This window comes from Astyanax mexicanus, chromosome 24 (assembly GCF_023375975.1).
Source record: "Astyanax mexicanus isolate ESR-SI-001 chromosome 24, AstMex3_surface, whole genome shotgun sequence".
Lineage (NCBI taxonomy): Eukaryota > Metazoa > Chordata > Actinopteri > Characiformes > Acestrorhamphidae > Astyanax > Astyanax mexicanus.
In genome coordinates, this window is record NC_064431.1 from 28,558,785 (window position 1) to 28,573,390 (window position 14,606).

Here is a 14,606-nt window from a genome sequence, read left to right on the forward strand (position 1 = left end):
ATAGCTTTACCTGTAGTTTAGAAAGTGTGTAAATCAAGTAGCCACTCCCATTCTCATTTATGCTAAGATGTCTTATTCTATGTGAATCAGTCATACATTATAATGTCACTCTGTAGTAAAGGTGGTTTATGGCTGTGTAATGTGTAATTTTTCATGCTTTTCATCTTGTTTTATGTTTAACCTCTACCCTCTGTTCCTCCCTCTCTCAGTCGGAGGCTCACTCTGGCAGCTCGGCTGCAGTAATCGCTGTAGTGATCATAGTTCTGATGATCAGTGCTGTGGCTGGGGTTCTTCTGGTCAAGAAGTACGTCTGTGGAGGAAGGTAAGTTCACCTACCCGCCAGTCTCTCTACTGACTAGTCTCTCTACTAGTTAGTGGTGGGAATCACTTACTTATGGTACCATATCACAATAAGTTGCCCACAATACTGTGTTTTTTTTTATACTTGATATATCACAAGAAAATTCTTCATGATATTTCCCAGCATCTGTGTTACTGAAGAGGATAAAATACTCCTAAATAATCTTCTAAAATACCAGAAAATTCCAGGTTTAAATGGATTTGACAAAATCAGGGTGTAAGACCAAAGTTTTGGTATAGGGAAACCTATATCAAAATGTGGCAATAAAATATTGCAGTAGTTTTGTTTATTTGTTTATTGATTGATTTTGTTCAAATTAAAGCTACATTATCCAGTAAGTGTCACCTTTTCCATTTAAAATAGTGAAAAAGAAATGGGTTTCATTCATGTTTCCCATTTTTTTGTAACATTTTGTTCATTTCTGCCTTTTGCAAACAAATGATGAATCTTTTTCTCGATTTTCTGTTCATACATTTTTTATGCATCTTTTAACAAAAATAAGTTAGATTTTATTAAAATCAGTGAAATTCTGAGAAGATTAATTTGTCCTGAAAATCTATTTTTAAGTTTAGCCCCAAACAGTAAGACATTTTTTTTTAGATCCATAGATTTTATTCTAACTGCCTTCTTACAGGCTCTACACATTGAATGTTGTCATTAGAAGAGGGTGCCACAAACATGTGAACACATAATATAAGTAAGCAATAATACATGAGAAGGAGTGCTATAATGTGCCAATATTACATGTTATAGCACAAAGGTTGAGTGTATTATTGCGATTATACCACAGTTTCATTATCGCTGTTTATTGAATGATTCAGCTGTGCTGTTTGGCTTGTAAGTGCTGCATTGTTGCTAGGTTACCTGTATGTGGTGGAGTAATACATGGAGAGCTTCGGTTACAGTGCATTTACGGCTAATAACGGCACTCATAGAACGCTTCTCAGCCAATCACATTGCAGGGTTGGGTTGGAACTAACTGTGGTATATAATATAAAGTACCGTATTTTTCGGACTATAAGGCGCACCGTATTATAAGACGCACTATCAAAGAACGCCTATTTTCTGCTATTTTTCCATACATAGGGCGCATCGCATTATAAGGCGCGTTAAGTGACACTAGAAAGGGTGCCTATATCAAAGTGAACAGGGGTGGTTTCCCTTCCCCCACCGGGGGTGGTCGCTTGCCGGTGGAGCGTCTCAGTATACAAATCTAACGTTAGCTCTTTCAAAGTCAAACGAGTGCTGGATATTAATCTACACAGATTCCTCTCCTGAAAACTGTTTATTTGGGTGAGTAACGTGCTTCAGTTTATGTACAGTAAGCTTAGATTTCCAGATGTCCACTAAGGCTTGCTGCACCAGCGTTAGCATAGCTATCCGCTAGCACGCTAGCTAGTCACCTAAACTAGTAAAGTTAACCCAAACTTAAACGACAGCGTTACACTGAGTAATCCTGCGTGTTCTGGTAAGACAGTGAGATATTAGCTAGCGATTCGTCCCCCGTAGCTTGTTTTAACACGGTAAACAAGCAGATTACAGGCTGATAAAACTCACCTCTGAGAGAGTTAGCGCTTAGCATCTAGCTAATGCTAGCCAGGCAAAGCAGCACAGACTTACAGGCCGATAACTCACCTCTGAACGGTGAACGCTTAGCGATTAGCATCTAACTCTAATAATACTGCTCCAGCAGTATTAAAAGTGCTAAATTTAGAAAATACTGATCTCTGAACAGTGAAAAAGCTAGCTAGCTAAGCGGTTAGCATCTAGCTAATGCTATTGCTGCTCCAGCCTCGGAGCGGCACGGCTCTGCACGGAGTGTGTGTTTACTGCTCCTTACACCTGACGGGTAAAATTTAGATAATACTGATCTCTGAACAGTGAATAAGCTAGCTAATGCTATTTGCTGCTCCAGCCTCGGAGCTGCACGGCTCTGGACTCTGTATAGCACTGAAACTCTGTATAACGCTGCACGGAGTGTGTGTTTACTGCTCCTTACAACCTGACGAGTAAAATTTAGATAATACTGATCTCTGAACAGTGAATAAGCTAGCTAGCTTAGCGGTTAGCATCTAGCTAATGCTATTGCTGCTCCAGCCTCGGAGCTGCACGGCTCTGGACTCTGTATAGCACTGAAACTCTCTATAACGCTGCACGGAGTGTGTGTTTACTGCTCCTTACAACCTGACGAGTAAAATCCATACAAAAGGCGCACCGTATTATAAGACGCACTGTCAATTTTTGTGAAAATTTAAAGTTTTTAAGTGCGCCTTATAGTCCGAAAAATACGGTATGTATTCTATGTCTCCCTAACAGGTTCCTGGTTCATCGCTACTCAGAGATGCAGAGGCATGTGGAAGCTAATGGCATTGAGGGAGTGGACGACCTGGACACTACAGAGGCAGGGAAGACTCATTACAATGACGACTCTGATGAGGTGAGTAGAACTAAAAGATTAGGTCAGTTTTTAGGCCCAGTTGTAGGGCTGGGATGTGATGTTTTCTAGTATCATGTTCATATTTTTCTATGTAATTTGTGTTTCTGTAGGACCTGCTGGCCTGAAATCCAGCAGAATGCAGTCAGGCAGAATCTAAAGAACCTAAAGCCTACTAGAGACTAACCAGGATGCCTACTATTTCCAGTCCCGTGTTCCAGCCCTTCCCTGTTTTTTTGTTGTGTATGTTTATGTGAGTCTTTTTTAATGTTAGTGTTTTCCTCATGTCTTCATTCCCTGAGTGGCGTCCGTTAAACCCTGCGCTCTTCAGCTTCCTGCGTACGTTCACCAAAGCTCTGGGGCTAAAAAAAGAATGGACAGTTTTTTTCTGGAGGACCAGGAAATGAAAGGATAGACGTTTCCCAGTGGATCGGATCCAGCCACTGGACAAGAGCACAAATGCCAAGTCCTTGGCAGTATTTTTGTCTTCACAGTTTTATTTTTCAGTGCCTATATATTTTTTCTCTCTCCCTGTGTTTGATCCTCTGCAGGTGTTGAACAGATGACTGGACTCGGTGGTTGTGGTTTGTGTACATGGGATGTGATTTTCTAGCACCTTCTGGTACTAGTATATACTTTAAGACCTGGATTTTGGGTCACAGTCTTTTTGTTTTAAGCCCTATCTGGAAGAGGTTAGTTTTTCAGGGGGTCCTGGTAACTGGTAATTTTCTCTTTTATGGGGGTCCATATATGTTTTTTTTTTTTCTCAGGCATCCTGAATTATCTACTGGCTGAATTATCTACTGTTTTTTGCTAAACTCCGTGGTCCTCCACTAATTTTAGTCCTGTCTGGACAGACATCTCTGAGTTTCGTCTCCTCACGTTTAATAAAATAGCTATTTGTCCACTGCCACGCACCGTCATTACACTTTGGGCGCACGTTTCCAGGGAGATCCATGTTTAAAACACAACAGTGAGTGGAAATGGAGGAGCTACTGAACGCTGAAGAATGTCATGTGACCGAGAAAGCATAAAACTCACTGGTCCTCCTGTTTTTTTCAATTGCAGGAGTTTTATCACTGGGTAGAAGTCTGAAATTACTTTCACAGACATCCCCCTGAGAAACTAATCCCGTCCAGATAGGGCTTTAGTCTTATAAGAGCGAAATCTTTTAATGGACAATCTTCAGTAAGAGTTGTTAGTCTGATTCGACCTGTATCTGAGTGAAACTGATTAAATGAAATCAGTGAGCTTTGGTACAGGTGAAATAAGAGATGAGGGTACGTAATTAAAAACAATTACACACAATAATAATGAGACCAAATATAATGCCCTGATGGTAGCATAGCTTGTAGGTCTTATTCAAATCAGTGTTTCTTTTTTTTTTTTTTTTTTTTTTTTAGTTTTTATTGTTTAGCTTGAGCATCTCTTGAATATTTTAAATACAGCTTAGAAGCAGTAGTCTTCAGCTTGTCTTGAGGAAAGCTACCATCCAGCAGGTTTCAATTCAGCCAGTCAACTTCTCTGAATGCAGTAATTGGTGAGATTGGGGTTGGAGGCAAAGACTCTGTGCACACCTATCTGGATATTTAAAACAAAAAAGAAATTTTAGGCTTAAATTCATGAGAAAATGCTGTTTTAGGTCATTAAAAACTGAGTTTTTTTTAAATGCTCTCCAAATATATATTTTTTAGTTTTTATGTGGACATGTAAAACTGAGGATTATAAAAAAATATATTGTTATTGTGATATATCTTATCATTTTAATTTGCAATACTTTAATGATACGTTGGTGCTAAATATCATTATTTCTATTGAGACACTCTAATCTTCTTAAAACTCGTTCCTCAATGTGACTTACTAAAATTACTGCTTCATTACTCCACATGGTGGCGCTCTAATCAAATAAATAGATATTAAGGTAAGAACATACCAATAAATCCTTATTTAGGAGTATGTTATTATTCTCATCAGTATTAGAGATGCCGTGAAGCATCATATCATCATCATAATTATCATGGGCAACATATTGAAATAATATGAATGCATGTTTACTTACTCCCTATATAGTGAACTACACTAGCGCTAGATTTCAAATAGATTTTTAAATAGAAATAAATGTAAATGCTGTACTTTTACAGAGATTTATAATGCTCTGTTTAATTGTAAAATCCATAGTTTTGTGTATATCATGCACAGCACACTACTTAGGGAGTAGTGTGTAATTTGGGACTGAACCTGTGTGCTTTTCTTTTCTTTTTAAAGGGCTAGAATGATCATTAAAATATTTTATTCTGACTTAACCAGAGTCTGCTGGAACGTAGCTCTCTTCAGGAGCAGTATTGGAGACCACTGGCATAGAGCAATAAGGGTTAAGATTCCATAACATTTTAAATTAAAGACAAAGAAACGTTTACAAGTGCCTTGGTGTTTATATCGGCTAAACAAGATACAACACTGTGCTGTAATTGTGATTACCGGTATGTTAGCCTAGAAGGAATACCATATTCACCCGTTTCTTTTTATAGCTTTTATGGTTGACGATCCTGGAGTCTTGTTCTGAGAGGCGGGTTTGTTCTTTAGCAGTAATAAAAAAAGGTCTGTTACCGTATTTTCAGGATTATAAGGGCACTATCAATGAACCTCTTTTAAGCAACAATAGTAAGGAACAAGGGTGTTGCCATGTTTCCCTTCTAATTCAGCAAAAAAAAAACTAAGACAAACAAGCAAAAAAAAAATTATCTCCTAAAGACTTGTTTATTTGTCTATATCTAAGTTTACTTACAGTAAGCTTAGATTTTCAATGTTTTAGTGCGGTTAGCAGCCCTTAGTGCTAGTAAATGCCGCCTGAAAGTGCTACACTAAGAAACCTTGAGTGATCCGGTTAGCCAGGGTGCTATCAGCTAGCGGTTTGTTGCTGTATAGTTTGTTTGAATGCAGTAAACGTGCAGACTACAGTCTGATATGCTTACCTCTGAACAAAGAAAGAGCTAGCGCTGTGGTTAGCAGCTGGTGCTAATACTGCTCCAGCCTTGGTGAAGGAGAAACTTTACTGAAACTCCTGTATAAAGCTGTACTTCAGCAGAGTGGCTTTACTGCTCCTTACAGTAATCTGACTGATAGAATTTATACATTAGCTGCACTGGATTATAAGGTGCACTGTCCATTTTTGGGGAAAAAAAATAATTTTAAGTGTGCCTTATAGTGCTAAAAATATGGTACTTAATGAGGGGACACCTGAACACCTGCACTGCAGTTCCTCACTGATGACCCTGATGATGTTAGACTGTGTTTACACCTGCTCACTTTATGCGATTTACACTTGATAGTCGAGTCTCTCACCAGGAGGTACACTACCCAACACAGTGGCACAACACAGTGTGTAATAAGAAAACACTTATAAGCTTTTACATATCTTTCTGACATAAAACACAATGTTTTTTTTGCATTGCTTCACTGCTACGCTGCTCCTAAAACGATTTGAGTGATCAGATTGGCATCAGTTTTACATTTTACACTGTTTACACTTGCATTTTTATATGGCTTGGCCAGCTATAATCCTGATTCTCATGAAGTGACCGGGTGTAAACGTGATCTTATTGTACTTTAAAATAAGCCGATTTGTTTAAGAAACTGTGCACTGATGAACAAAAGTTCCCGATGGCATGTTTGCAGGGTTCTGATCATTTTCTTGTGACTCATAAGGAGATTACAGGTTATGATTACTTTACATTCTGAAATAATGCATTAATCAAGCAAAGCAATTGTTGTTGTAAAAGAAGAAGTCTTAAATTCCCACAAAGCTGAATGGAATTAGATGCACATTATGTGCAATGTGATCTTTATCATAATAGCAATAATTATATATGTTAGATAGTGTCTGTCTAATTTTAATTATAAACGTTTAGTGTTTTGACAGTGTTGCAAAACATCCAGTCAATCAGTTTTCATGGCAATAAAATAAAATGCGTAAACTCCAATCTAACTATAAAAGAAGTTGTGACATGTAAAATTCTTCTAATTACAAAAAAAAAAATAGTATTCCTTATGCACACCCTTATAAATACATACCTCAGGGGCCCTTATACTCCCTTTAGTCACGTCATGGTGTGATGGGTAAATCTAGGGGGTTTAAACGGTTGATTGCTGGAACTGTTTGGCTGTGTGGCGGGGGTGTTACGGTACGACTATATAAATATAATAAGTATTTGCCGCAGTCCAGCCTTTGAATGTAAAGGGAGTAGGAGAGAGTAACAACATTTTGTTTCCGATGCTGTAAATAAAATGTTAACAGTAAGCTACTGTCCGTAACTACCTTTCATATGTTGACGACGTTTGAGTTAACATATTAAACGTGGTCAATTGTCCTCACTTGTTTGTTTTTCAGTCAAAATAAAGAAGTTCAAACATTTTATCAAGTCCCCAAGTTTCTTTTGTAGCTGCCATCACAGAGAAACATTCTACACAAACAGTCCAAGTTAACATTATGAACAAACATTTCAAATTCTGTGTTTATATACAGGTCCTTCTCAAAGTTCATTCTTTTCCATAATGAAATGATAAAAAAAAAAAATCATTTATTGTAGAATTATTGCACACCAACTGAAATATTTCAGGTATTTTATTGTTTTAATACTGATGATTTTGGCATACAGCTCATGAAAACCTTCTCACAAAATTAGCATATCATGAAAAGGTTCTCTAAACGAGCTATTACCCTAATCATCTGAATCAACGAATTAACTCTAAACACCTGCAAAAGATTCCTGAGGCTTTTAAAAACTCCCAGCCTGGTTCATTACTCAAAACCGCAATCTTGGGTAAGACTGCCGACCTGACTGCTGTCCAGAAGTCCATCATTGACACCCTCAAGCAAGAGGGTAAGACACAGAAAGACATTTCTGAACGAATAGGCTGTTCCCAGAGTGCTGTATCAAGGCACCTCAGTGGGAAGTCTGTAGGAAGGAAAAGGTGTGGCAGAAAACGCTGCACAACGAGAAGAGGTGACCGGACCCTGAGGAAGATTGTGGAGATGGGCCGATTCCAGACCTTGGGGTCTGGAGTAGAAACATCCAGAGCCACCGTGCACAGGCGTGTGCAGGAAATGGGCTACAGGTGCCGCATTCCTCAGGTCAAGCCACTTTTGAACCAGAAACGGCGGCAGAAGCAGCACTGGACTGTTGCTCAGTGGTCCAGAGTACTTTTTTCGGATAAAAGCAAATTTTGCATGTCATTCGGAAATCAAGGTGCCAGAGTCTGGAGGAAGACCGGGGAGAAGGAATTGCCAAAATGCCTGAAGTCCAGTGTCAAGTACCCACAGTCAGTGATGGCCTGGGGTGCCATGTCAGCTGCTGGTGTTGGTCCACTGTGTTTTATCAAGGGCAGGGTCAATGCAGCAGCTATCAGGAGATTTTGGAGCACTTCATGCTTCCATCTGCTGAAAAGCTTTATGGAGATGAATATTTCATTTTTCAGCAGGACCTGGCACCTGCTCACAGTGCCAAAACCACTGGTAAATGGCTTACTGACCGTGGTATTACTGTGCTCAATTGGCCTGCCAACTCTCCTGACCTGAACCCCATAGAGAATCTGTGGGATACTGTGAAGAGAAAGTTGAGAGACGCAAGACCAACACTCTGGATGAGCCTAAGGCCGCTATTGAAGAATCCTGGGCCTCCAGAACACCTCAGCAGTGCCACAGGCTGATTGCCTCCATGCCACGCCGCACTGAAGCAGTCATTTCTGCAAAAGGATTCCCGACCAAGTATTGAGTGCATAATTGAACATAATTATTTGAAGGTTGACTTTTGTATTATTTTGTATTAAAAACACTTTTTCTTTTTCTTTTATTGGTCGGATGAAATAAGCAATTTTTTGGAGATAGGGATTTTAGTTTTTTCTTTACTTTTTTGCCAAAATCATCAACATTAAAACAATAAAAGGCTTGAACTACTTCAGTTGTGTGTAATGAATCTAAAATATATGAAAGTCTAATATTTATCAGTACATTACAGAAAATTATGAACTTTATCACAATGTGCTAATTTTTTGAGAAGGACCTGTATAGATACACATCCAAATGTCATACCTGTGTTTCTGAGATGTGCTCTAAATTGGGGCCAGGCTTGAATATTTATGTGTATTTTTCATTATACAGAAGTTTGCTTACTATTAATTTACTGATTTGCATTTTGCAAAGTACTTGTACACATCATCGTCACCTATAGCACAGTTGAGGATGCTGCAGAGGCAGAAATGACTACGATAAAAGCGCTTTTTAAAAGTTTATAAACCTTTATGAAAAAAATAATCAGGACTGATGTTTTATTACCTTAAAGTAACATATTTCATCTACTAATGGAAAAAAAATATGGTTTAGGGTTTAGTAGTGGCTCTTTAAGCTTGATCAATATGATTTCTATATAGACTGAAGCCTAATAAACAGTAAATAGTCAACAGAATGAATGATCTTAATAAACTACTGTAGACATCTGTAGGCCTCTAGCTCCTCCACTAGAGGGCGCCAGTCAGAAAAAAAATGGAGATGTTCTCAGGATTGGAACACGATTATGATAATTATGTGCACTTTTCTGAAAAGCAGTTTGTCCCTGATGAAATGATGCCCATTTAACCCAGATCTCAGATCAGCTTCACCTACCCAAACTACCCAACTGTTAGCTCTTACACAACAAGTGTTAAAACTGCTCTTAGATCAGCAGAACGAGTGAAGCGTCCACCAGCAGCCACTCGCACAGCCGCAGCTCTTCTTAGCTCAATAGCCGCACATTAGCATACGAATGGTGAGACACATAATCAGGCCAGTACTGGAGAAGAATAATTTGTTCCATTTTAAACAAGAGGTGCTTCATTGGGTGAACACTTCAATAGGCAGAACACTGCGAACAATCAGAGTCCTCTGTTTGATATTAAGACAAAAGAGAACATGCAGGTGGACAAACCTGCCAGCTAGATAACTACCGTGCTTGTGTCGTGCGTGTTTGATTATTAAAAAGAGAGTTTCCACTGCGCAATACAAAATATAAAACGTGGGCTGTACACTAGAGTTTAGATCTGTCCGAAAAAAAAAAACATCCAGAACGACCCTACCAGATTCCGTTTACGTTCTAAAACATTATTCTGATTAAATAGGGCACTAACCCGCCTGATTTTTTTTCAGACTCCACCCTCTGCTCAAATAAAAAAAAGGCAAAAAAAAACCTGGAGGAGTAGTTCGAAAAGGGCACTGGGTGATGTATGGGTTTAGAGGCAGGGCAGGAGGAAGGAGAGCTGATTGGCTGAGCAGAAGCAGCAGCAGTGTGCCTCTGATAGCGGTGAGATGCGGATGATTGGACGTCAGCAGGGGGGTGATATCATTGATTGTCTGATCAATAATCATAGTGAAGGTTAGGAAATACAGGTTTTAATTTTTTAAGCAGTACTGATATGTTTCACAACTTCAAAGGAACACATTTCATTTTTTAATGGAAAAAATATGGTTATGGGCTTTTAACTGCAAATTTGCTGCAGTTCCATTTGCCCTGGACGCTGGAGGTCTGAGCTGAGAATGACATCCAACATAAGGTTTGATAATATTACACTATTTTTAAAAAAAATTTCTAAAAAAGCCAGCTAAAGATTTCAGAGTTTACCACAGCTAGTTTGACCCTTTTTATTTCCCAGGTTTTTATTGTTGGCATCATTCCAGTTTAGCATAGTTAGCGACACCATTATATACCATAATATAACAATGCATTATATAGAACTTTGTGTATTCAACATTAGAATTTCAATTATACATTATCATCCAAACATCATGGAAACATGTCCATGCATAGAAGTGTGATAGTACTGTGTGTACAACTGATTTAATGATAATTAAAAATGTAAAGACAAATAGATAATAGTAATAATAAACTGTATAATACTAACTGTATATTGCTTTTACTATTGTTGGTGTGCAGTTCAGCCATCCTGGACATGTGTGGGGAATAAAATTCCACTGTTTCTGAAGTCTGAGTTTAAAAACAGGAAATAACAATACATCCATAATGTGCATAATGCCTAATGTAACATAATCTAATGCTACAATTCTCTGTTAGTGTGGTCTATTATTACCACACTACCCACTACTAACAGATGGCCGGGGTTTGGCACTGTCTTGGCTTTCTAAACTTCCATTCTTGGCATTTGATGACAGTAAAATTAATGAAAAGTGTCCATTTGACTAAGTTAACGCCTTCTCGCTGCTTCACCAGTCTTCTCTGGCCTCCACAGAGTGGATATAAGGGGTCCATCACCACATTTAGCAATTAGCATTTAGCAACTCTTTCATGCTGCTCTTTGTGGAAGTTCCCATTGAAAAAAATAAATAAAAAATACATAGTCCTGGAGGTTCTCGCTCATTGGCGGTTAAGCTGAATGCTGAAGCCTCCACAGCACTTGGCCACACTTTGGTAGAACGGGAGGATGATGATGTCCAAAATGCTGCTCCATAAAGTCTCTAGCCAGCCAGTGTTAATGAGGACCATCTTTACACAAGGAGTGAAGAGCCTAAAGGGGAAGAATGAACTGAAAGTTAGTGTATGAGTGCTAAATATTTGAAGCCCTGACTTATAATAAGTCTTTGGGCTTAATATAAAACATTTACAATTACACTGACCAGCTCTATTCTTGCCAGCTTCAGTCCCTTTCAGAACAAGCCATTTAAGGGCTGTGTCACTTTTATGCAAATAAGCTGTTCCTGACCACACTGGGTGTTTACCACATGCTCTTATTAGCTTGTGCTATAAGGGAAAACACGAACAAGCTAGTTCATGCTTAACTGCAACAGAGGTGTAAAACTTGCCATTGACAGTAGGTATAGATCCCTTCATCAAACAAAGTCTGCTGGCTAAACTTGCTGTGTACTGACTGAGGTTCTCAACAATTTTGAAGAATCCAAATGATTCCTGATACCAAATTCTTTCAGCGGATTCACAGAAAAATGATGGATGGATTTTTTTCCACACTTGGAGGGTGAACATAATAAAGCTCTGGAAAAAATCAAGAGACCACTTCAATTTCTTAATCAGTTTCTCTGATTCAGCTATTTATAGGTTTATGATTGAGTAAAATGAACATTGTTGTTTTATTCTAAAGACTATAAACGAAATTTCTGCCAAATTCCAAATAAAAATATTGTCATTTAGAGCATTTATTTGCAGAAAATGAGAAATGTCTAAAATAACAAAAAGATGCAGAGCTTTCAGACCTCAAATAATGCAAAGAAAACAAGTTCATGTTCATAAAGTAAGTTTTAAGAGTTCAGAAATCAATATTTGGTGAAATAACCATGTTTTTAACACATTGTTCATGCATCTTGGCATCTTTTGGATAAAGTTATGCCGCTCATAATGCAAAACTTCAGTTCAGCTTGGATTGATTGTTTGTGATCATCCATATTCCTCTTGATTATATTCCAGAGGTTTTCAATTTGGTAAAATCAAAGAAACTCCACATTTTTAAGTGGTCTCTTATTTTTTCCAGAGCTATATGTCCCTGTTAATCCCTCATTCTTATCAAAAACATACCAGATGTGGAGGCAGCTGAGAATAGCGAAGAGAATCCCAGCGATGATGGAAACGGGCACAGCCAGCAGTACAGTGATGATCCGATAGAACCACACCCGCGACACTTCGAATAGTGCGTTACTCCAGATCCACACCCGATCTCCACTCCGCACTGTCATTGGCTCTGCTATTACATCTTCAAAACTCACCTGATCAACACACAAAAACACATAAATACAGACACATTACATGGAGATTGAAATTTAATTTAGGTCCACTCTAAAATTCCTTACTCTCAATCATTCTACAAATAGGACGTGAGGTGTGTTCAGGTAAATTTCTGGTGTATTGCTATCTTAGCAATGAAAAACACAGGCGCACCACTGATTAAATACAACCTTACAAGACAGACATCAACATACTATCTTGGCATTGCAGGTGAGCCATGCATGCTCAGTACAGGTACACACCCACTGGTTACACACACAAATGGATGTGCAGCAGTGCACAAACCTTGTACATCAACAATAAACAGAATACAGAATAAAATACTGAAAAGCGCGTTATAATAGCAATCTGCCAAAGTCAGAGCTCACCTGGCTCTTAAAGGGAATGGCAAGTGACACACTATTTGTTTTATTTCACGTCTCGAGATGTGCAAGGCAAACTTTTCTCGTCATTACGATAGCAAAGACACACTGACACACCTCTAAATCAAGCTGTAAGATTTTGGACTTGATATAACACAGTGGACCAACACCAGCAGATGACAGACATGGATTTCCAAACCATTACTAACTGTGGAAACTTCACACCTTCAGACCTCAAGCAGCTTGGACTGAGTGTCTTTCCACTCTTCCTCCAGACTCTGGTCTCTTGATTACAAATGAAATGTAAAATTTACTGTTGATCAGTGATGGTTTGGAGAGTCATGTGCAACATCTGCTGGTGTTGATCCACTGTGTTCTATCAAGTCCAAAGTCAGTGCAGAGTTTTTTTTTTTTGCCGTAAAATCTTACAGCACTTCATGCTTCCCTGTGCTGATAACAACTTTTATGGAGATGCAGATTTTATTTTCCAGCAGGACTTGGCACACTGCCCACACTGCCAAAAGTACCAACTGGTCTCAGATCACTCTGTGTGTAATACATCTCTACAATAAATGAGTTTCACATTTTGAGCTAAATTACTGAAATAAAGTAACTTTTCCATGATATGCTACTTTTTTGAGGTGCACTAGTAAGCCTGTAGCGCTGCTATGTAGTGTCTAAGTACCTTAAGACATTCATTTATCTGTCGTGGGTCTCTCTCGTTGATCAGTGGCCTGGTGTCGCTTTGTGTTGACGCCAAATCTTCATCCTCCTCTTCCTCCAGCACCGTCTCCAGCTGCGTCTTCCACGGCTGCTGACCCTCACTGTCCTCGCTGTCACTGCCGTCCCCCAGGTCAATCTCCGTTTCTACTCCAGCCATGCTCCGCATCATGGTGCCGGTCAAGAAATGTCCAAGACCAAATGTCCAAAGAGTCACACGTTCCTCAGTTACCTCACATACTTTAGCTGCCTCATAAATCAGTTATCTTATTAACTATACAGTTATACTCCACTCCAACTCTCCAGTAAGTGCTAAGGAGCTTTGCTAGTGTTCCTGCTCAGCTGGAGTTAAGGGGTTATATTAGGAAAGTGACCAGGCTCTTACAGGAATTCCCCAACAGGCCCCCCATGGGTAGATGGGTAGATCTGCGCCCCCCCTCCAGCTCCAGGGGCTATAAATACTCTGGGATGGGCCGCCACTTGTTCAATACGATCTCACTTCACACATAGCTCAGCTTCACTACTGACTAATGAGAGCCATGTTACTTCTTGAGAACGTGAATGGAATATTAAAGTAGTTTTGTGTGTAAAATGTACTTTGATGATGTATTATTATTATTGTGATGCATTCATGGTTAAATTACATTATTCCACCTTAAAAATAGGTATAAAGGTAAATTTGTTGCAATTCTGTCTTCAGTGTATTTGAACTAAACATGCTTCCCCCCGACAAAACCTGATAATGCTCAACCAATCAGGACCAAACCTTGGCCGAACCACTGAGATTTTTAAATAGAATAAAAAATAAACCAAAAAGTTATATATACAGCTCTGGAAAAAAATTAAGAGACCACTTCAGTTTCTGAATCAGTTTGTCTGATTTTGCTATTTATAGGTTTATGATTGAGTAAAATGAACATTGTTGTTTTAATTCTATACAAAATGAGAAATGG

At 38.8% G+C, this 14,606-nt stretch overlaps 2 protein-coding genes across 2 annotated transcripts in view; one reads left to right on the forward strand and one right to left on the reverse strand.

Annotated features, from left to right (window-relative positions):
* sort1a (sortilin 1a) overlaps positions 1-7,209 on the forward strand; it is a 36,909-nt gene extending 29,700 nt beyond the window's left edge. Inside the window, exons 18-20 of the mRNA XM_022682393.2 lie at positions 210-322; positions 2,678-2,798; positions 2,909-7,209. Coding sequence (XP_022538114.2) covers positions 210-322; positions 2,678-2,798; positions 2,909-2,923 — 249 coding nt within the window. The 3' untranslated portion in view covers positions 2,924-7,209. The remainder of the gene's footprint in view (positions 1-209; positions 323-2,677; positions 2,799-2,908) is intronic.
* Positions 7,210-10,199: 2,990 nt separating this feature from the next.
* Positions 10,200-14,065, reverse strand: cav4a (caveolin 4a). The gene is made up of 3 exons (XM_007254543.4): positions 13,619-14,065; positions 12,365-12,552; positions 10,200-11,345 (listed from the first exon to the last, which is right to left on the reverse strand). The coding sequence occupies exons 1-3, from the start codon at positions 13,823-13,825 to the stop codon at positions 11,195-11,197; spliced, it is 546 nt and encodes a 181-aa protein (XP_007254605.1). The 5' UTR covers positions 13,826-14,065; the 3' UTR covers positions 10,200-11,194.
* Positions 14,066-14,606: the final 541 nt, after the last annotated feature.